This window comes from Drosophila elegans, unplaced genomic scaffold (genome assembly GCF_018152505.1).
Source record: "Drosophila elegans isolate 14027-0461.03 unplaced genomic scaffold, ASM1815250v1 contig_721, whole genome shotgun sequence".
NCBI classification, from domain to species: Eukaryota; Metazoa; Arthropoda; class Insecta; order Diptera; family Drosophilidae; genus Drosophila; species Drosophila elegans.
This window is the reverse complement of record NW_024546078.1, coordinates 123,341-145,106: the sequence shown is the minus strand read 5'-3', so window position 1 is coordinate 145,106 and position 21,766 is coordinate 123,341. Positions and strand designations below refer to the sequence as shown.

Genomic DNA, 21,766 nt, shown 5'->3' with positions numbered 1-21,766 from the left:
AAAGCGCCTGGGGCAGCAGTTGGTAGTAGTTGGGAGGCAATAGAACCTTATCCGAGGTCCGACTTGGCCAGCAGATTGCCATGAAAAATGTTCGCATGTTTGTATTGCCGTTGTAGGTCCTCTGCACGGATTTGTTTCCAGTCCGGGTGGCCCAAACACCCCCAGATAGGTGCCTGCCTGCCTCGATTGTGGGTGCGGTGTGCAAGCATATCCTTCTGGGTGTAAGCCGAAAGCCTGCTAACCGAGAGAGAGAGAGAGGCCAAGCCTTTGCCGTGGCCGCTGGTGAATTTAAAATGCAATTAAATAATAGATTTAACTCATCTCGGGCCTGGGCGCAGCGTAATGTAATTCGGGCAACTAGATTATGAAAAAGCCTCCGCCTAGGGTTAATTAACATGACTAATGCACTGGAAATAGCTGACTCACTGCGGCTCACTAATCAGTCCTAGGCCGCCCACTAGCGGCCAGTCGGGTTTGAAAGCCCGGCAATTACGGCGGGCTGATAAAACAAGCCGAGTGATTGTGCAAGTCAGGGCTCAAAGGACACGGATATGGCCAACATGAGGGCACCGCTGGTGTGCCCCACCGCCATTCAGCAAATGACGCAGCGGGCGGTAAAAAAAGGCGATGGACGGAGTTGGGATAAGCACTGCGCACTCACTCAAACTCATGGTGGCTAAATCCTTTCACACACACTCGACCGCTCGCTGGCCAAAAGAAACGCAGTTGGGCATAAAAGGATACGACGCCTTTTTGTGCGGAGCAGAGCAAAGGATTTTGTGCACCTTTCAAGGTCCCTTTTCACAGTTTGTTGGCTGCAGAGTCCAGGAATGAATGAGTGAATGCTTGAATGCTTGAATGCTTGAATGCCTGATGATTGAATGTGCCAAGGTTGCAGGGTGGCCAGTAGGCGCCCTCTTAGGGTTCATACTAATCAGCCACAAGCAGACATCAGACTCACTCGGCATCCCAGCTGCCCTCACTTGTTTTGATTATAAATTGAAAAATTTGCTGCTGTGCAAAATTTGTGCGGAATCAAAGTGTTTGCGAGGACTTCGTTTCCTTTTTTCCTTTTCGGGGTTTTTCTAGCCTGGCATTTCCATATGTCACAGCCCGGGACGGAGTGACCAAGCGCGAAGGGTTACTCATGTGGAATTCAGAGGCGTGCGACCATAAGGGATACACACACGCCTGTGTACATATAACCGATGGTCCAGGATCCCTTAAAGTGCAAATAATTATGACACCGCACCAAAATTGGCCCGCTTAAAGCACACACCATAGTTCATGCCTGCGACAATAAATATATTACAAATGTGATAATGGCAGGCGATTGCATAATGGATTAAGCACGGCCTGGTGTTGATTCCCCCGTCGTTTGTTTGCGGCCTCTGTCGTCGTTCTCATTTAAGCCCTTATCAACTCGAATCCCCGAACAAATGCCCCACTGCAAGCGGCACAACTGTTTGCAGTTTTACTTAATTTGAAGCGATTTATTCGCACTTTAAAGCCTGCTCACCGGTCCAGATTATGGCCTCGCTTTAACGCAATCAATTAAAATGTTGACACGACTGCTTGTCGTCGGCAGGGCGCACTCTGACCGGGCCAAGACAAATGCGAATGCAATGCGACTCGAGCACGCGCCATTTGATAAATTGCGGCAATCAGAAGCTCGCCTCTCGATTCGCGCCTCTCGCCTGATGCGTAGCTGAAAAGTTGCAGGCCGCATGCACGAATCACGTGACGTCGGCAGGCAAGTCGCTAGGCAAGTTCTGCTAATTATTGCCAAGGAGATTCTTTTTTTAAGTCGGGCCATGAGCCACGCCACGTGTCCTAATCCCGCTCACGCCCTGACCCCATAACTTTGGAACTTGGCGCAGCTGCAGGACAGTCCGGTCAACCGGACAAGCGGACACCCGGACAAGCGGACACCCGGCAGCAGCAGCAAGTGAAACGTGTATGGACTGGGATCGAATCGGGACAGAGCCATTCAATAGACTGCTGGAGCTCCGGCGATGACAATGGCAGGAAGATCCGAAGCCTCGATGGGCGACACGTGCGAAGTGGAATAATGCGAGGCAAAGCGGTTGCCGTTGAGCCGCACAAACTTGAAAAACTATAAAGCCGAAACGAGCTTCTTGTCCCGGCGCGGGGATTTATTTATGGTGAAGTGCGGTGTCGGCGGCAGGCAGACACCGATGCCACCGATGCCACCAATGCCACCTTAGCCTTTGTGAGGGTTGTGCCAGGCATAAACACACAATCCACCTACGTCCTCTCAGAATTCGATCCGCTCCAAACAATAACAGCCGGGACAAAGAATAGACAGCCAGATAAGGAGAACGGAGCCGAAAAGTTTCATAGCCAAATGAAGATTGGCATAGCGAGATATGCACGTGATGGGAATGGAATGCTGAAAATTATATCGAGCTCCTGCGGCGTGCGAAATCTTTTCCAAAACAATATATGTCATGCACATGCCCGTGTAGAACCCGTGCGGAAGGGGCACTGCCAGCCAGTAAATGGCCAATGAATCGACTCAGCTCCGTCGGCAGTGGGATCGGAAAATAAAATGCACATTAGCCGGCCAGAGGCGCACAACTGCCAGTAGCAGTAGCAGGAGCAGTAGCAGTAGCAGTAACAGTAGTAGTACTAGCGGAAAAGGCAGGGCAAATGGCTGCACAGTGGGCCAATATGTTCAGCTAAGCATCTATTTCAGTGGAATTAATTAAATAAATTATTCAATAATGCTTATACATCTAAAAAAAATATCCGTCTACCTATCGTTCTGACTTTTAACATCACCCATCATTCTGTTTCATAAAGAATTTATCAAAAAGTACCATGAAAAAGGAGTACATTAACACAACTGTCTAAATTGGCATTTTCACGTTTTTCAATGTTTTAAGTCTTATTAAGAAAAAGCTTATTTTTTCCCTATCATAAAAATCATACCAAGCCCAATTTAAATTTTGTTTTACAAAAAAAAAAATTTTATTTTAAATAATGATCAAATGAATACGACTTAAAAACAGTAAGCTGTGAAATAAACAAAAGTTATTCTTTGACAAATAAAAAAAATTCTGTTATTACTGCTTTTCAATAAGAAAAAAAAGTAGAGAGAACTATCGAGTTTTTTCTGCTATCCAAAACCCTAATAAATGGCGAATTATACATTTAAATAAATACGAATATTTAATTGATTTTACTACACAATACAGTAACATTCACTTAAGTATTGATAAGTTAATTTATAAAGTAAAACAGAGGTGTGTCAATTTTTTTTTGTTTACTGTTTTTATTACTTCAAAACCCCATCGGTCAGTGAACTGATCTTATAGAAATCACTGTAAAGTTTCGCAAAAATATCTTACGACTTAATAAATTTCATTGTTTTATAAGTATTCCTGGGTAGGGTGTCAGAACTTGGCTTGTTAATAATCTATAATACCGCCAATAGCATTGTACAAATTTAAAACAACATGCACAAAGGTGAACAAACATAATTGGGCATAAGAAAATACTGTTCTGGTCTTCTTAAAATGCTACTTGAACGCCGCCAACCATGTCCTTTGCCCACTGTGGGCCGGAAGGAATGAAATCGCTTCGTCGACCAGGACGCCAGAACAACAGGCCAACATGTGCGGGTGTTTTGTGTGCGCACTTCGAAAGAAAAGCGCAAATCGAAAAAAATAAATAAAATCAAATGTTCTGCGCTCGAGAAGGAAAGTTTTCAAGCTGGACGAACGGCAGGGTCAGCGCTGAAATTACATCTTATGAGCGTCGGGAGGCCACGCTCGGGGAGCGTATACGTAACGTAACGGAAGCGGAAACAGAGCGATAAAGTTCTGTTAGTGTAGCGCACCAGTAACCACTCCACCGGGCCCCTTGGGAGCGCCAGAGTGCGAAAGTGCGAGCTCTGGATGGCTCTGGATGGCTCCGGATGGCTCTGGATGGCGCTGGATGGCTCTGGAGCTACCGGCGAGGGCTGAAGGCTTGCCAAAGAGAAAGCCCAGCTCTGTCAGTCGGAAGCAGAGTGTTTAAACGTGGGTCAACACTTGGCTGCGCTTCCTGGAGAGCAAAAAACAAATGAAACAGAAACAGAAACAGAAACTGAAATCAGGCTCAACAGCTGGCTGATACACTGAAGGGTGCGACCTATGCAAGCTCGAGTGTACTGCGACCTTGACTAAGCGCCGTAATGCGATTTGCTTTAATTTCCTAGCCGCAAGCGGTAACTGATTGCACCAAAGCCCTGCTGTGTGCGGAGGGGCGGGCAGTAAATCCAATAAGAAATCAATGGCTAACAAGCAAAAAACAAACCAAAACAAGTTTCGCCATGGTGGAAAATCTTAATTTTCCACAAACCCAGGAGACGTGACACATTCGATGGACGCTGTGGACGTTGCAAACTCTTCTCAACTTTTTACACACCCAGATCTTGTGCTCGTGTGAGTGGCTCATTTGCTGACCGCTTGTCTACTTTATTTGGTGCTGGCTCTGAAGCCTTAAAACCAATTTCAACTATATTCGTCACAAGCATCTTGGCTAACTCAATTGACTTTAGTTCCCCTCTTCCCCAGCCGCCCTTAACATTTAAGCCCAACTCCTAGGAATTATTGATCCGGACGATGTCCACCAATAAAGCCGAATATAGTACAAAATATTACTAATTTTGGACTGAGTTTCAATTAAAGTCAAACAACTGCGGAGCACGGTTTCAAGAACTCAGTAGCTTATGCTAATTTTTCTGTTCTCCCATGCTAATGAAGTCTGGCATCTGACACTCTTTCGACTAAAAATATAGAGTATTGCCATCTAGCTGCTGGCGGAAGTGTCCTTAGAGAGCCACACCTCCGTCCTGGTCTGAGGATGGGAATATGTCCTGAGCCAAGTCTGCCAGCCACATGCCTCAGAATGTCATTTTGGCTAAATACACCTTTTGTCGTTTTATTTATGGCCAGTCTCCTCCCCACACACACACACACACACACACACACAATTTGCATGTGTTACGCTTTTTCGGCCCTATCACCCTTGTTCTTTTGCCCCCAATATATGGAAATGTCGGAGTGATTTGTTTAAACAAACGTCCAGCTCGTGTGCGGTCTCATTTCTTCTCATCTCGATTCGTTTGCTTGTCTCTACAGCTGTCAGCTTCCATCTTGGCCGAACCTGTAACTGAATCTGGATCTGGATCTGGATTGGACCCTGAACAGGCGCACGGAGCACTTCTTCAGCTTTCAGTGCTTGTGTGGGGCGCTCCCTTTGTGACTTTCTGTTTGCGGGGCGGGTGAGTGTTTGTCGGCCACTTGTCATGTCACTCGGCGTCATTGTCGACCCAGACAATGGCAGTCCGACCAATCTGTCCTGGCACCTCACCTCCGTTAAGTCCTCGGGCGCTCCTCCCAAAGGGTAAGCCACTCTTCGGGGCCGGCATTCATTTACATTTCAATGTCAACCGGTTCGGCACCACTCCACCCCCCGTCTACACTTGCAAAAGTTCTTCGAAGTTCGCCGAAGGACCGCTGACAATCGTAATTTACCGTTACAAATCAATTGCCAACTTATGGCCGTGACGAGTCCTTTGTCGCCGATGCCGATGCCGGTGACGATGCCGATGTCGGTGGACTGACGGCCCCTGTGAAACCTACATTATGCTGATATATTTTACGCCCAATTTATGTTAATTTGGTTGTATTCCCCTCGATGTTCGGGGGCCATAAAGCGAACGGAGGAAATCAAAAATAGGACCAAAAGTGGCAATGCCGTCAGCAACCAGTCAGCAAGCATATTTTTATGGCCAGCCTCGGTATTTATGGCCGACTTTTTTCGCATTGACCACGAATCGTTTAGCTATCTGCTGTATATGGACTTGTTTCATGGCCTGTGTTGGTGTGCGTACGTGATGTGGCAAACTGGTCGGGTTCACAAGTTCACAGGGACGTGGGCCAAAGGGGGAGGCAGGGGGCTCAGTATGTTTGCCAGGATACGTTTCTGTAAGCTAACATTTTGACAGCGTCGGCTTTAAGTTGTCAGCGCATTCTTGGGCTTTGCCGCTGCGTTGCTGTTGCTGTTGCTGTTGGTGTTGCTGTTGGTGTTGCTGTTGGTGTTGGCCATTGTGCTTATTAACATATTGCCGGGATGCTGTTTCCCTCATGTCGCGCCATTGACAATTCATTTGTGCTATCACACACACGCACAGAGGGCTTAGTGGCACAACGCGAAACAGGAAAACTGTCAAAATGGCTGCCAAGTATTTGCACAGATTTCTAATACTGATAGCAAGTGACAGACAACAACATCGAAAGAGGAGAGCTACGGGGAGGGAGTCTGGGCTAAAAATAAGAATCATTTCCCGATACCTGGCAACGGATTTCGCCCGGTTTTCCCGGATGGCGAATCCTCAGTCACGTAGGGCAACTTGAATGCCGCTTTAAGTTATTGCGAATCTGAAATTTCCATCAGGTGGCATATGCATTCCGTAATGCACACGGCCGTTCTTTGGCTGGGAGGGGTGCTGGTGGGTTCGTATCCCCAGCTTATGACCAAATTGCCTGGCACTTAGGCCAAGGCTCTGAAAGCATGCTTTACTGCAAAGACGCCGACTCCAATGGCATTACTTCCCCCACTCGCCTCATGTGGCTGCTCGTTATTATTAGCATAATTACAGGCGCATTAGCGTGCCAGGTTTCAGGTGCTTGGCAATTTGCCTGCTGCCAGGACGCCTGATTATGACAGGGCCTAAAAGCAGCCGGTTGCCACAATGCACCGCCTGCAGCGCCGCTTAAAGTGCGCGAGTTGCTTTAAGGAGGCCCACACTTTATGCAAATTCCTCGCCGGCTTTCCTTTCGCTCGCTCGCCTTCATTAACACTGCTTTAATTAGTTTTTATTTCGTTTTGCAGCTCTCGCTTGATGTTTATGCAGCGTCCTTCGACATTAAGCGCCAATCGGACTCAGTGAGCCAAAGGTCCCGACCTCCCGCCAGCAAAGGGAGAGGAAAACAATTTTAAGATTAGTCCGGGGCTAAAGCACCAAAGCGCCCGCTCCGCCCCAGCACTCCACGAACCCACAATGCGTCTACCGCGCACATCCCCGGCACTCTGGCCGCTGCTCTGGCTGGCCTTGGCCACCGCCGGCATTCCGGCCTATCCAAACAGCCAGCCGCAGCAACCGCTGGTCACCTATGTGACCACCTCGACGACGTCCAGCCAGCGGAGCCAGCCCAAGTCCGCCAACATGCAGCCGGCCTTCGTCTACGATTCACCTCCTCCTCAAGGGGAGGAGGGTCCGGGTCCAAATACTCCCCCTGAGCACAGCCACATCCACAGGGGTCGAGGAGACTGAGCCGTCAAAGAAAGTCATCGGTTCCAGGTGAGTTCACACACAACACACACACATACACCCGTTGTGTACAGGTACAGGCTTACGTTTATTGCGGCTTTGCTGCCTGAATTAAGGAATCCGCACTGAGAAAAATAATAAAAAATGCACCTTTTGCTTTTCGTTATTTGGTGGACTTACAGATGCATTTATAAGACAGGTTTGATGTCCAATAATTTGTCACTTAGAATAAATTAAAAGTTTTTAATTAAGTATTTAAGGAGCACGCGAAGTGTAGACAAAGGCTGGATTTGCTGTGAGAAATCGTAGGCCCATGAATCAACAATGTCCTAATTTATCAGCTTAAGTTAGATCATATTGTTTTGATCTCCAACCTTTTTATTTTCCGTGTAGGGGGTGGGCCTCTTTGTTTTCTCGTCCATTTTTAGTTGCCCTTTGTTTGCTGTTTCTATCGCTGTTGCTGTTGCTGGGGAAAATCTTTTGTTTGCACAGCTTTTTGCAATTTTGCCACTAATTGAAATAGAATTTCCTGCTTTGTTGTAGCCGCTGTTTCGAGGAGCGTGGGTTGGTCAGACTGGGCACTCGCCTTAGTATTTTTAATTAATTTGCTCTGCGGCCGCAAAGCGTACTGGAGTGGGCTGCAAAGCGTTGCATACTTTGTGGCACGCGTTCGGAATCCCATTGATAGGTGGGTGGAGGTGGGTGAAGGTGGGTGAAGGCGGGCCGTGAGCATAGGCCAGGGCCAGGACCAGGACCACGGTCAGACGTCAGCGACTAAATTGAGTGCTCATTAACTTCAAATCAATGCTAATCAATTGGGTTTGGGTGGACCCGAAACCGTTTATCCCTAATCTGCGCTGGAAAGAAGGGCTCCACGAAAGCAAAGGCTGTCATATTTTTCGGTTTTGTGGCGCCCCAACTGCCACTCTGCTGGCACAAAGACAGCTGTTTGAAAGGTTCCGGCACAATTTCATATTAATTCCGCGCATAAACAAATTCACAGCCAGCGGCGTCTTGCGTCAGCTGCCGGAGTTCCGCTCCCTCGGCCCACCGATGGTAATGACTGCGAGCTGTTGCCTCTTTTGCCTCTGTTGCCTCTGCTGCCTCTGTTGCCGCTGATGGTGATAACGACGATAAGGACGATAACGATTATAACGGCCATGATGATTCGCAGGTCCGTGATGGCAACTGCAGTGAGGCGCATCTGCAATATTTACATGCATTTTTGATTGTGCTGCATTGCCCTCCGGATTCCAATTAAAACCAATCTGTGTGCCCGACATTCTTTGGGTCCTTTACGCTGAACGCTGAACGTCACTTGGTCGGCAGCGTTTACCTAAAAATTAAATTGGAAACAAGTCAATAAATCATTTATTTTCGCCTCAAAGCCCAAATCGCACTGAGCTGCAAATCGACGAGAGCCGGTTGAAAATGCACACAAATTTTACGGGATATTTTCATCCTAATCCCATTGCAACACAATTCTGCACTTAATTTGCGCATGAGGGATTTGCCCCCTCCGCGCTGATGATTCTGACGATGCATCAGCCCGCTCTATGACATGTGGCATACGGCATATGGATATGTGTCCATTTGCAGTATGCGTGAGGCAGCTGTATATGACTAAGCACGCTCCAGCTCACGTGCTTAAATGTTAATGATGTGCTCATGCCACACGCGGAATTACTTGCATACTCATATCATACTGACACAGACGCACCACCGACGTCAGCTAACATATGTAAACTGTAGTGTGTGCCGAGATATCCCCACTAAGCGCTGCACAAATGCAGATTGAGGATATAGATGCAGTTGAGACGGGGGATGGGGGTTGGGTGTTGGGGCTGGAGGCCGCGGGAAGGATGAGCAGGATGACTGCGTGACTTTCTGCGACCATTTCATAGTTCTCAATTTCCATTAAAATGCCAACGATGGCAAAAATGCGCCGCAAAGTATGCAACATGACTTGCGTCGTCCGAGGGACAAACGATACTTCCGCCAGTACGACTTTATAAAAATCAGATGCCACGTATGTCATGTCTTAGGTCGGTGAGCAGATAGATTTAAGACACAGAAGCAATTAGCTGATATTATGGCACATTAGCCCAAGCAAACGCTACAGTGGAATTTTAAGAAGTTGATCTTAACATTAAACGTCTTGGCAGTAAAAGTTTATTTTCAGCTTTAAATAAGAAACCCCCCAAATAGCAAAACTCTTTGGCAACCATAATTTAAATAGTACATTTAAAAGAAAAACTGTTAAAAACAAAATACAGAAAATCGCATTTGATTTCTTATTTGACGTTCCGACAACCTCAAAACTGCCTTTAATAAGACTGAAAGGAAATTCAATAAACTACATACACATAAGTAAAGAAAAGGAAAGAGAAACAACCTAAGTTCACCCAACCTAGTCCACCCAACCTTGATTTGAATCGGGGACCCTGGGATTCGTAGACACAGTAGAATTCCGCTATAAACACGCTTATAAGCACTCAAAGGGAAATGTTTGCAATAAAAACTTTTCTCAACTATACTTTTCAAGTCAACTTAATAACAAGACAGGAAGCAAACTTCAGCAAGCCGAAGTTCATATACCCTTGCAGCTCTTGCAAGAATTAAATATTTTTGAAAACATTAAAATTATGATTTACTTGCCTATACGTCCAAAAGCATTGAAGCAATGATGATTTGCAGCTCAATTATTAGATAGTTATTTTATATATTTTTATTATTTTTATGGGAGCTATATGATATGGTCGTCCGATTTTTATGAAATTTAAACTACTATGTATAGGTCGAAGAACTAATAGAAAAATTTAAAAACAGCAAAGTTAAAATTTTTTTGGTATTTTTTTCCGATTGTTCCTATGGGAGCTATATGCTATAGTCGTCCGATCCGGCTCGTTCCGACTTATATACTACCTGCAATAGAAAGACAACTTTTGGGAAAGTTTCATGCAGATAGCTTTAAAACTGAGAGACTAGTTTGAGTAGAAACGGACGGACAGACGGACGGACAGACAGACGGACAGACGGAAAGACGGACTAGATCGACTCCCCTAGTGATACTGATCATGAATATATATACTTTATAGGGTCGGAGATGTCTCCTTCACTGCGTTGCAAACTTCTGACTGAAATTATAATACCCTCTGCAAGGGTATAAAAATAACACTTTGACGAGTTTAAGTTTATATACCCTTACAGCTTTTTTCATTTGATTGTTTTCGGTCAGGTTTAATAAATCATGCAAATTTAATGTGCATTGTATTTAAGCTTATGATTATTAATGTATTTTAATGTAAATTAAAAACAAGAAAGAAAGCAAACTTTGGCAAGCCGAAGTTCATATACCCTTGAAGCTATTGCAAGAATTTAACATTTTTGAAAACATTAAAATTATGATTTACTGCGTATATGTTTAAAAACATTGAAGCTATGATGATTAGCAGCTCAATTATTTTATAGTTATTTTATATATTTTTATTATTTCTATGGGAGCTATATGATATAGACGTCCGATTTTGATAAAATCTAAGCCATAATTCTGAAATATTTAACCATTGCTATATGTCGAAGAACTGAACAAAAAATTAAAAAACAGAAAAGTTATAATTTTTATACCCTTGCAGAGGGTATTATAATTTCAGTCAGAAGTTTGCAACGCAGTGAAGGAGACGTTTCCGACCCTATAAAGTATATATATTCTTGATCAGCATCACTAGTAGAGTCGATTTAGCCATGTCCGTCTGTCCGTCCGTCTGTCCGTCTGTCCGTCTGTCCGTCTGTCCGTCTGTCCGTCTGTCCGTCCGTTTATATGCAAACTAGTCTCTCAGTTTTAAAGCTATCTGCATGAAACTTTCCCAAAAGTTGTCTTTCTATTGCAGGTAGTATATAAGTCGGAACGAGCCGGATCGGACGACTATAGCATATAGCTCCCATAGGAACAATCGGAAAAATAATTGAAAAAAATTATAACTTTGCTGTTTTTTAATTTTTTGTTTAGTTCTTCGACATATAGCAATGGTTAAATATTTCAGAATTATGGTTTAAATTTAATCAAAATCGGACGACTATAGCATATAGCTCCCATAGGAACAATCGGAAAAATAATTGAAAAAAAATTATAACTTTGCTGTTTTTTAATTTTTTGTTTTGTTTTTCGACATAAAGCAATGGTTAAATATTTCAGAATTATGCTTAAAATTTCATCAAAATCGGACGACTATAGCATATAGCTCCCATAGGAACAATCGGAAAAATAATTGAAAAAAAATTATAACTTTGCTGTTTTTTAATTTTTTGTTTAGTTCTTCGACATATAGCAATGGTTAAATATTTCAGAATTATGGTTAAAATTTCATCAAAATCGGACGACTATATCATATAGCTCCCATACAAATAATAAAAATATATAAAAGAACAATCAAATAATTAAGCTGCAAATCGTCATAGCTTCAATGTTTTTAAACATATACGCAAGTAAATCATAATTTTAATGTTTTCAAAAATATTTAATTCTTGCGATAGCTGCAAGGGTATATGAACTTCGGCTTGCCGAAGTTGGCTTTCTTTCTTGTTTTCATTTATTTTTCCGATTGTTCCTATGGGAGCTATATGCTATAGTCGTCCGATTTTGATATAATTTAAACCGTAAATCGAAAATATTTAACCATTACTAAGTGTCGAAGAACTAAACAAAAAATTAAAAAACAGCAAAGTTATATTTTTTTCATTTATTTTTCCGATTGTTCCTATGGGAGCTATATGCTATAGTCGTCCGATTTTGATATAATTTAAACCGTAAATCGGAAATATTTAACCATTAATAAATGTCGAAGGACTAAACAAAAAATTAAAAAACAGCAAAGTTATAATTTTTTTTCATTTATTTTTCCGATTGTTCCTATGGGAGCTATATGCTATAGTCGTCCGATCCGGCTCGTTCCGACTTATATACTACCTGCAATAGAAAGACAAAAGTTTCATGCAGATAGCTTTTAAACTGAGAGAATAGTTTGCATATAAACGGACGGACATACTGACAGACGGACAGACGGACGGACAGACGGACGGACAGACGGACATGGCTAGATCGACTCTACTAGTGATGCTGATCAAGAATATATATACTTTATAGGGTCGGAGATGTCTCCTTCACTGCGTTGCAAACTTCTGACTGAAATTATAATACCCTTCGACACTTAGTAATGGTTAAATATTTTTGATTTACGGTTTAAATTATATCAAAATCGGACGACTATAGCATATAGCTCCCATAGGAACAATCGGAAAAAAAAGGAAAAAAAAAAATTATAACTTAGCTGTTTTTTAATTTTTTTCTTAGCTCTTCAACATATAGTAGTGGTTAATTATTTCAGAATTACGGTTTACATTTCATCAAAATCGGACGACTACATCACATAGCTTCCAAAGAAATAATAAAAATATATAAAATAACTATCTAATAATGAGCTGCAAGTCATCATAGCTTCAATGTTTTTCAACATAAACGCAATTTTAATGTTTTCAAAAGTATTTAATTCTTGCAATAGCTGCAAGGGTATATGAACTTCGGCTTGCCGAAGTTTGCTTTCTTTCTTGTTTTTTTTTATATACATAATAAAACTAAAAAACATTTTTTTTTTCTCAAAATACATAAAATTGTATAAATAATAATTATTTTGGATTTTTTTGAATAGCGCTTATAATGATTACGGATGAAAATATGATTTTTGAATTTTTACTTTATAAGTCCATTGTATAAGTCCATTGATAAATTTCCTCTCAAATAATAATTTCTAATCTAATACTCCTCATTCCAGTGCCACCCCATCGGTTTCAGTGGTTCTCGATGGCAATGAGCCGCAGTTCACGGACGCACTCGGCCACAAGGTCCCGAAGCCACAGCCGTCGTTGCAAGTGGCCAGCCCCATCGTGCTGCTTAACCCAGACCGCTACGAGTTCTACACGTTCGACGAGCACGGCGAGCTGGTCAAGCGGCTGATGACCATGCAGGAGATTCAGAGCATCGTGGCCAATGGCGACGGCGAGGGACCGTCCATCATCCACCCCGCCCCGCTGGCTGAAAGCAATCCCGATAAGAATGTCCAGGACATTGTGAACAGCGTGCAGGACGTGCTGAACAAGGAGGTGGCCTCCAGCTCGGCCAAGAACAGCTCCGGGGAGCTGCTTCCTCCCCCTTTTGGATACGCCCGACGTTTCCTCCTCCTGGTCGCTTATTCTGCCCGCCATTTTCGGCAACACGGGTGGCGACATTTTCCCACAGCAACGCCCGCCCCAGATTGTGATGACTCCGGAGTCGGAGCTGCTGGAGACATCCACCCGGGCGGCGCCACCAACCACACGTGCCACGAAGAAACCCAAGCCCGCGAAGCGCAAGCCGGGCACAAAACGCAAGCCCGCAACCACTACCAGCACCACCCAAGTGACACCGCAGGTGGTGCAGGAGGAACTGGATCCGATGGAGTCCGTGTACACGGGAATGCAGCAATACCAACAGGTGGCCGCCAACATGCCCGAGTTTGAGCTCCTCCACATGCAGCCGATCTACCAAAAGCTGCCGAGCACCACAGGGCGGCCGGAGACCACCACGCGACGCGTATTCTACAACAACCAGGAGATCATTCACACGCCCACCTCCTCGAGCAGCGCCCCCTCGAGCACCGAAATTGCCTTCAGCCACCAGCTGGCCAAGAAGCCGGCGAGTGTGCAGCGCAAGCCCACTCAACCTCAACGCGTGAAAAAGCCTAACGGTGGGGCTCCGGCCGAAACTACATCCCAGTCCACTGGGGGAAAGCAGAAGGTCAAGAAGAAGACAACTACCACAACGACAACGACAACAACCACACCGGCCCCCCAAACCCAAACGGAGTCACCCACTCAAGTGACGCAAGAGGAGCCTGCACCAATAGAAAGCACGACCACAACCACCCAACCACCGGCCCCGACCACTCAGAAAAAGAAGAAACGCAAGCCCACACGAGCCCCAGGTACAGGACCGTCCGGTGGCAACGCAAAACCATCGAAGCCAAAGCGGAAGCCCACGTCGAAGCCAAAACCAATGATCCAGGAAGTGAGTGAATCAGCCTCCGCTGCGTCTGCACCACAGCCGCAGATTGTGGATACTCAGAAGCACCCAAGACCGCAGAGACCCCACAAGAAGCCCAAGCCAACAGCCAGCACTACGACGACAACAAGCACAACAACGCCAGTGCCAGAAGCAACAGCAACAACAACCACACCGGAACCAGTGACCACTCCGCCAGAGGCTCCAATCACAGAGCCACCAGCAGAGTCCAGTCCAGGCACCACCACTCCAGAACCAGAGCCTCAAACGACACTTCCCTCAACAACTCCAACAACCGAGGCTCCTACAACAACAACCACAGAGGCTCCGATAACAACAACCACTGCTCCCACTACAACAACCACAGATCCCACTACAACAACCGCTGCTCCTGCAAAAACCACAGCGATTCCACCTGCTCTACACCACCAGAAATTGCATAACAGGCCCGCCAACCGTCCCACAACGCAACACCACAACCGAATCCACGCGAAGCCAGTGCACAGCACCACCACTGAATCGGGTAAGGTGTCAGGGGAGCTACAAGCCGAGAGCTACGGACTGGTTAATGTGATTCCCGCCTCGAGCACCATCCACAAACCATTCTATCCGATGCCCAGCTACGATGCCGACTCCTCTCAAAACACGACTTCTTTGTTCGCCGATCCTTCGGCGCTTCACTCGCCTCTGAAAAAGACTCCTTTGCCGTCACTCACCCAGCTGCAGCAGCAGTTGCACCTCGGCTCACCATCACCAGCTCCCCAGCTCTCACCCGCTCAAATCCTCTCCATGGACCAAATAGTGCAGTCCCTGACCCAGGACCTGTCGACCACTGACAAGGCGGAAGACGACTCCGTCGCAAGTCCAGTGAGTTACGACAGTGCGGAGAGCAAGCTGCAGATGGAAGCGCTGGCCAACAAGAAAAAGGTAGCCTTCGTTGCCATCACCACCGCTGCGCCAGCAACGACCACTACTACGGCCAGTTTACCGACCACCTCCTCCAAGCCCACCACAATTCTGACTAGCAACAAGCCACTCACGTCTCACTACGGCGGAAGCACTTTGGCCACGATGCTTTCAGAAGAGGGAGAGGACGTCACCGACTCCACAGAATCCTCTGTGGCCCACCCGCAGCCAGCAGAGACCACGCTCAGCAGCCTCGAGGACGATGACGTGGAGCAAACGCCCGTGGTTGTCATCACTGCCAGACCACAGTACTTTACGGTTACGCGGAGGCCGGAACCACTGAAGCCGATCAAGACCGACCAGAGCCAGGAGGAGCCGGAGACAACCGAGTTACCCGGGCAGACACTGTTCCTAGTGACAACTCCGATGTCGCCGCTGGAAGAACAGGAAGTCACAACCGATAAGATCGATGCTGAGCCCGATCACGAGGTTAAGTTTGAGCCTCTCAACGAAAGTGTACCGAACGAACTTCCTCCCACAAGCGGCTATAACCCACAGAGTTTGGAAATTGCGGAGGAGGCGGGTGGTGCGGTTGCCACCACAGAGCAGGCACTTCGTCTTCCCGTTTCTGAGAGCAGCACAGTTAATGACTTTGACAGTACCGAAGTAACCCCCCAGATCGCCGACCTTGTGCAGCAACTCAACCTAGAGATGCTTAAGCCCACGGACCAGATTTCCATGGCCAACTTCCAGACTCAGGCGGCCACCGTTGCCTCCACCTTAGTGGATGGCACCAACACGCTCGTCTCGGATATCCCCATAAACTCAAACGAGACCAAGGACGAGCTAGAATTCCTCATGTCCGATGTTATACAGCAGATCACTCAAGGCGATCAGAGCAAGCTCCCGCCAAAGGCCCAATCGCCAGACGATTCACACCGCCTGACCAATTTCGCCCAACTTAACAGCTCATTCCTTCTCCAACCAAGGCCAGAAAAAACGGAGGAGCCTCAGGAGCCTAAGGAGCCCCAAGAACCGTACAGACCAGAGCCGCAGCTCGAGACAAAGCCACCCACTCCTAGTACGACAACAGCAGCCCCTTTCAAGCCGGACGCTTTCCCAGCAAATCCCATACACGTGGAGACGAGCACCCAGCGGATTCCCATTTTGTCGCTGTCCCAGATTTATGCGCAGCAGCAACAAGACGAGGATGAGGAGCAGCAAGTTTTTACCAACGAACGCCTCGAGGTGCAGCCAACTCAAGAGCCCGGCAAACAGGAAACAGTCCCCGCCTTAGAGGCGTCTACAGCTACGCCCTTAGTGGGCACCTCCGAGGCTGACGCGGTTGAGGCCGCCACCACCACAGAGTATCAGCTGACGCAAGAGCCCAACCAGGAGACCACTTCCAGTGAGGAGGGTTCTGGCAGCGAGGAGTCAACGACCAGATACAGCGACATCCCCGAAAGCTACACGCACCCCGAAAGTGAAGAGGAAGTGCCCGAGCTGTTGACAAATGGATACAACGAGCAGCAGCAGACGGAGACGAGTGCTTTCCAAGAAAAAGTGACAGAGCCCGTGCACGAGCCCGAGCCCGTCCTCACCACGGAAAAGTCTACGCCGGAAGAGCCAGAGACCACCGCCCCGCAGTTCGTGGAGGAAGAGTCGACATCGGCGAGCAATGCCTACCAAGACTCTCAGGCAGAAGAGCAAACTTCGACAACGGATAAGCTTGAATACCCAGAAGAGCAGCCGCAGTTTTCCCAAATAGCCGATGTGAAGGACAGCGCCACGAACGCCGCCCAATTGCTGCCACAATACCAGGCACCAGCCAGCGGAGAGCGGGAGGAGTCCGAAGTGCCGGTCACGGAAATTCCCGGTGATATGTCCTTGGCATCTTCCGATTCGGACATGTCTCTGAGTTCCGAGCAGGTGACTGAAAAAATAGAACTGAGCACGGTTAGGACGCAGCAGTTGGACGACGAGTCATTGGAGGAAGTTTCAGACGAGCTGACAGCCACCATTTCGGAGGAACAAGAGGCCGAGGATGTGGGGGCGGTGACCAGTGCCCAAAAAATACAGCCGGACGACGAGGATCCATACGTAAAGCTGGGTGAAACTACCGCGAGTGTCGTGAGACCGTTGAACCCTAGCGCCGAAAAGGTCGAAGAGGATAAGAGCGTCACTGAACCCGAAGACGACAACTACAAGGTTACATTGCCTTTGGCCAGCTACGGAAACCCACCAGTGGATCAGGCGGATGAGGAAGACGAGGAGGATCAAGTGCTTTCCCAGATGCCTAGCAGTACTACCACAAGGGCAACCACTACTACAAAGCCCACAACGGAAACTCCAACCACGACTACGTCTAGCACAACCAGTGCTCCCTCAACGACCACAAAGCGACTGAACACCTTGAAGCCTGTTTCCTACTACGTTCAGCCCTCCCTGCTGGGTGGCTACAATCAACTGGACTACCAGCCGCCAAAGGTGCTGCCCTATAATGCCAACAAGGCGGACCCAACTCCGACCCACAGCCCATATCAATCTGCGTTGAGCCAGCAGCGACCCTCCCAGCGGCCCCCGCTGCTTACCAATCTAATGGCCAGCTCCACGCAGTCGACCCGGCCCCCCGTGAAACTAGAACCCAGTCCGGAGTCCTCCCAGGGGCTGGAGGCCTCCACCGCACCTATGGACGCGGACCTGCAGTCCTTCGCTCGGCTCTGCAACGAGCTCGCCTTCAGCTACTGGCGCGCCATTACCTCGGAGAAGATCAGCTCCGCCAGAAGTCTGGTCCTCTCCCCGTTCGCCCTCACTTCCATGCTGTCAATGGTATTCCTTGGGGCGCGCGGAAGCACGTCCGGGGAGATGAACGAGATCCTGAAGCTGGACGACATGGTCACCTTCAATCCGCACTTGATCTTCAAGAACATTACCAGTTCGGTGGAACAGGCCACGGACAGCGACATCGCCACTGCGGCTTTCGTGCGCGAGATCTTCAGTGACCGGGCAAACGGAAAGATACTGCCCTTCTTCAAGGAGAAGACCCAGCAGCTGTACGCCGGACACGTGGAGGAGGTCAACTTCCACGTGGTCAACGACATCGTGCGCCGCCGCACCAACCTCCTGGTGAAGCGCCACACGATGGGCAAGGTTCTGGAGTACCTGCGCACCAACAGCGTGTGGGTGAACGGGCCGCTGGCCACCATATCGGCCAACCTCTTCCAGACGGACTGCTCGCACGGCTCCACCGCGGAGCGCGATGGGGAGATGTTCTTCCAAGTGCACCCCACCGTGCGCCAGCGACGGCTCGTGCCCATTCCGGCCGTGCTCTACCGCTCTGGATTCACGGCGGGCTATGAGCCGAAGCTGGACGCCACCGTAGTGGCCTTCGGCCGAGTCCAGGACACGGTGAGCACGGTCTACGTGATGCCCGGCCACCAGAGCTCCATTTCGCCGATGGACAACCTGGAGCGCCTGGAGCGGAGCCTGGTGGAGACTGCCTTCGGAGAGTCGCGCGCCTGGAGCCGGCTGCTCACCTCGCTGATGGACCGGCCTGGCATGGAGGTGCAACTGCCGCGCTTCTCGCACCGCTCCTTCGTAAACGCCTCGCTGGGCCTGCAGAAGATGGGGCTGCGGGGCCTCTTCAAGTCGGACTTCGCCGACCTGCGGGGTCTGACGGGCGCCGGGAACCGCGACATCTTCCTGTCCGACATGATCCAGATCAACACGTTCAGCACCTGCGGCGAGGAGAAGATATCCGAGCATCACCACGTGGAAATGTACCCTGCACCCCCGCTGCGCAAGCGCAACAAGGACGTGGACGCCACCGAGGACGACGCCTTCGACTCGTCGGAGGCCGTCGTGGACTTCGGCTCGCTGGTGCAGGAGTCTGCCCTTGGGCGGGGATTCTACGACGACCTGCTGGACCCCAAGTACCTCGAGCTGCCGCTGCCACTCCGTCCGCGGCAGGCTCGCGTGCCAGACGCTCCTCGGCTGCGCTTCGACAAGCCCTTCCTGTATTTCGTGCGCCACAACCCCACGGGCATGATCCTGTTCATGGGGCGGTTCAACCCGCGCCTGCTGCCGTGAGGCACCGGCTCACAGCACAGACAGCACAGCAACGCAACCGTGGGTCGTTTTCTTGTTAAACCTTGGAAGGTGACTTAGTGAATTTATACCGTACTCGTAATGCTAACTTTATCCCTAATGAACGCTGCTTGCTGCGCCTTAATCCCGCGTCCCCCGTCTGGATTGGTCCGATACGAGATTGATGCTCAGCAAACGATTGCATTTGCCAGTGGCAGCTGCAACTGCAATTATTCTCTGTGCGCGCAAAAACGAAATCAAATATCTTAAATGCTCGAATGCAGTTTGCGCAAATTCATTTTCAACTTTTCTGGCTCGCATTTAATTTGCCGCATACAACCCAAATGCGGTATGGTATATGAAAATGCATTTTTTACTTCGCTCGTTGTTCGCTGAAAAATCGCTCGATTCGCAAACAAATGTTGAATAAATACGTAGGCGGCGAATGCGAACGCAATCGAAAATTAAATGCAAATGCAATCATGGGATGCGTCAATGTTTTGGCAACTGAACAAATGTAATTTAGTAAAATAAACTTTACGAAAACGCAAACTAAAAGTTATGTATGCTATAATGTAAGCTTAAACAAAAAATCTAAATAAATAAATATAAATATTATACATACTACAAAAACAAGACACCCTTAAATTTTATTTGCCAAAATGGCAATGTTTCTGAATACACAAGTGCCTTGCAAGCATATTACAGGTCGCAGGGTTGGGGGTTACCTGAGAAAGGCAGCACAGCACAACAAAACAGAACAAATAAACATGTTATAACAACGTGTCTCGACAAAAAAATTCCCGGTACTCACTTCGTAAAATGCAATGCATGCTTATTGCTGCTCAGAACACAAAATGCAATGGAGATTCCATTGCCGCATTTTTTCGCAGTTTGAATGTGCCTGATTCCATTGCCGCATACTTGTTAATGTACATCATAAGCCGACACGTGGCCAAACCACAGACTGGATTGCTTTAAGTTAAATCAATGATAAATGTGTAGCAATTTGTTTTTGCTGCTGATTCGCTAAGTTAAACAATGTTTATAATCTGACGAAATCTCGGTAAATGTCGGTAGTTTTCTAAAGTTCTTTATTACTTTATTATTTTTTACAGTGGTTTTTTAATGACATAAATTTTTCCGTAAGGTAATGTATATTGGACAGAATTAGAAAACAAGTGCTGTGTTCTCGACCGTTAAGCAAAGTACACTCATTATGATTGGACGATAAATTTAATCAAAGGATCAATCTATTTTTTTTCCTCGTCCACACTTTAAGACCACATTTCAAAGACCGAACAGCGAGAAAATGGCGACTTTTTCAAGGAGAGTAATCCTTCGGCAAATCAAAAAATACTGAGTACATACAGTAAAATATTTAAAGGTGGTACTGAACAGCTAATTATCAATAATATGATATTGAAAAATTTAATTCACAATTTACACAGTGAATATAGGAGCAAAGGAACACATTCTTCGATTACAAATGTTGGCAAGGGTGCTACATTCATATGTGTGTGCCAACGCTTACAAAATATTTACACAAGCATAATGTGAATGTTTGGATAAAGCAGCCATAAAAAATTTTCCATTTTTTTTGTTGCGCAAACAGAACAAAATTTATAAGTCGGCAAATAAAAGTACGGATGAGTACAGGCCCTAGTGTCAAATTTTTATTGTTACTTTTGTAAACTAGTGATCTAAAGACATTTGTTGGTGAATTCCATATTTTTGGGCCCGACAAATATAGTAAACTTGTAGAAATGACCATGCTGAGCGTTCTAACTAGAAGCGTTCCCTGCATTTTCCACTGACAACGCAATTGCAGATGAATACAAGCATCTATTTATTATGACACTAATTTGTCGAGCCGCAGCGCTTTATGCACCAAAAAGCACTAAAGTGCAACTTCTGCTCACAACAAAATTCATAATTCAACTGGCCTTTGTTGGTGTAGCTGTTGTTGCCATTGTTAATGCGGCTCCGAAACATTTCCGCACGTGTTGGATTCAAGGGGAAGAAGCAGCTAATGCGGAAGAGAAAAATCTGTCATTGTTATTATTATGATTGTATATTGTGTAATGTGGCGACCTGTATCAGCAGAGAGCGACGCTAAGGAGAAGAGTAATGTTCTCTCCCTATCTCCACAGTAGGTTTGGCTGGTACTTGGCCAATCCGTTGGCAACGCCTTTATTATTAGTTCCAGAGTCACCGACCAGAGCGGACGGTCAATAAAGAATATAATTATCAGTTGATATAAAGTGTTTTCATTCAGTGGGAGATCGTGGTCTTTACACTGGCGACGAGGATAAAACCGGAGATTAAGTTTGTGC

General features: G+C 47.0%; 1 protein-coding gene across 1 annotated transcript in view; it reads left to right on the top strand.

Annotated features, from left to right (window-relative positions):
• LOC108136896 (mucin-5AC) overlaps positions 1-19,996 on the top strand; it is a 36,561-nt gene extending 16,565 nt beyond the window's left edge. The window contains 4 exon segments of the mRNA XM_017258357.2: positions 6,907-7,303; positions 7,305-7,375; positions 13,174-13,543; positions 13,545-19,996. Coding sequence (XP_017113846.2) covers positions 7,076-7,303; positions 7,305-7,375; positions 13,174-13,543; positions 13,545-19,433 — 6,558 coding nt within the window. The 5' untranslated portion in view covers positions 6,907-7,075 and the 3' untranslated portion in view covers positions 19,434-19,996.
• The last annotated feature ends 1,770 nt before the right edge of the window (positions 19,997-21,766 follow it).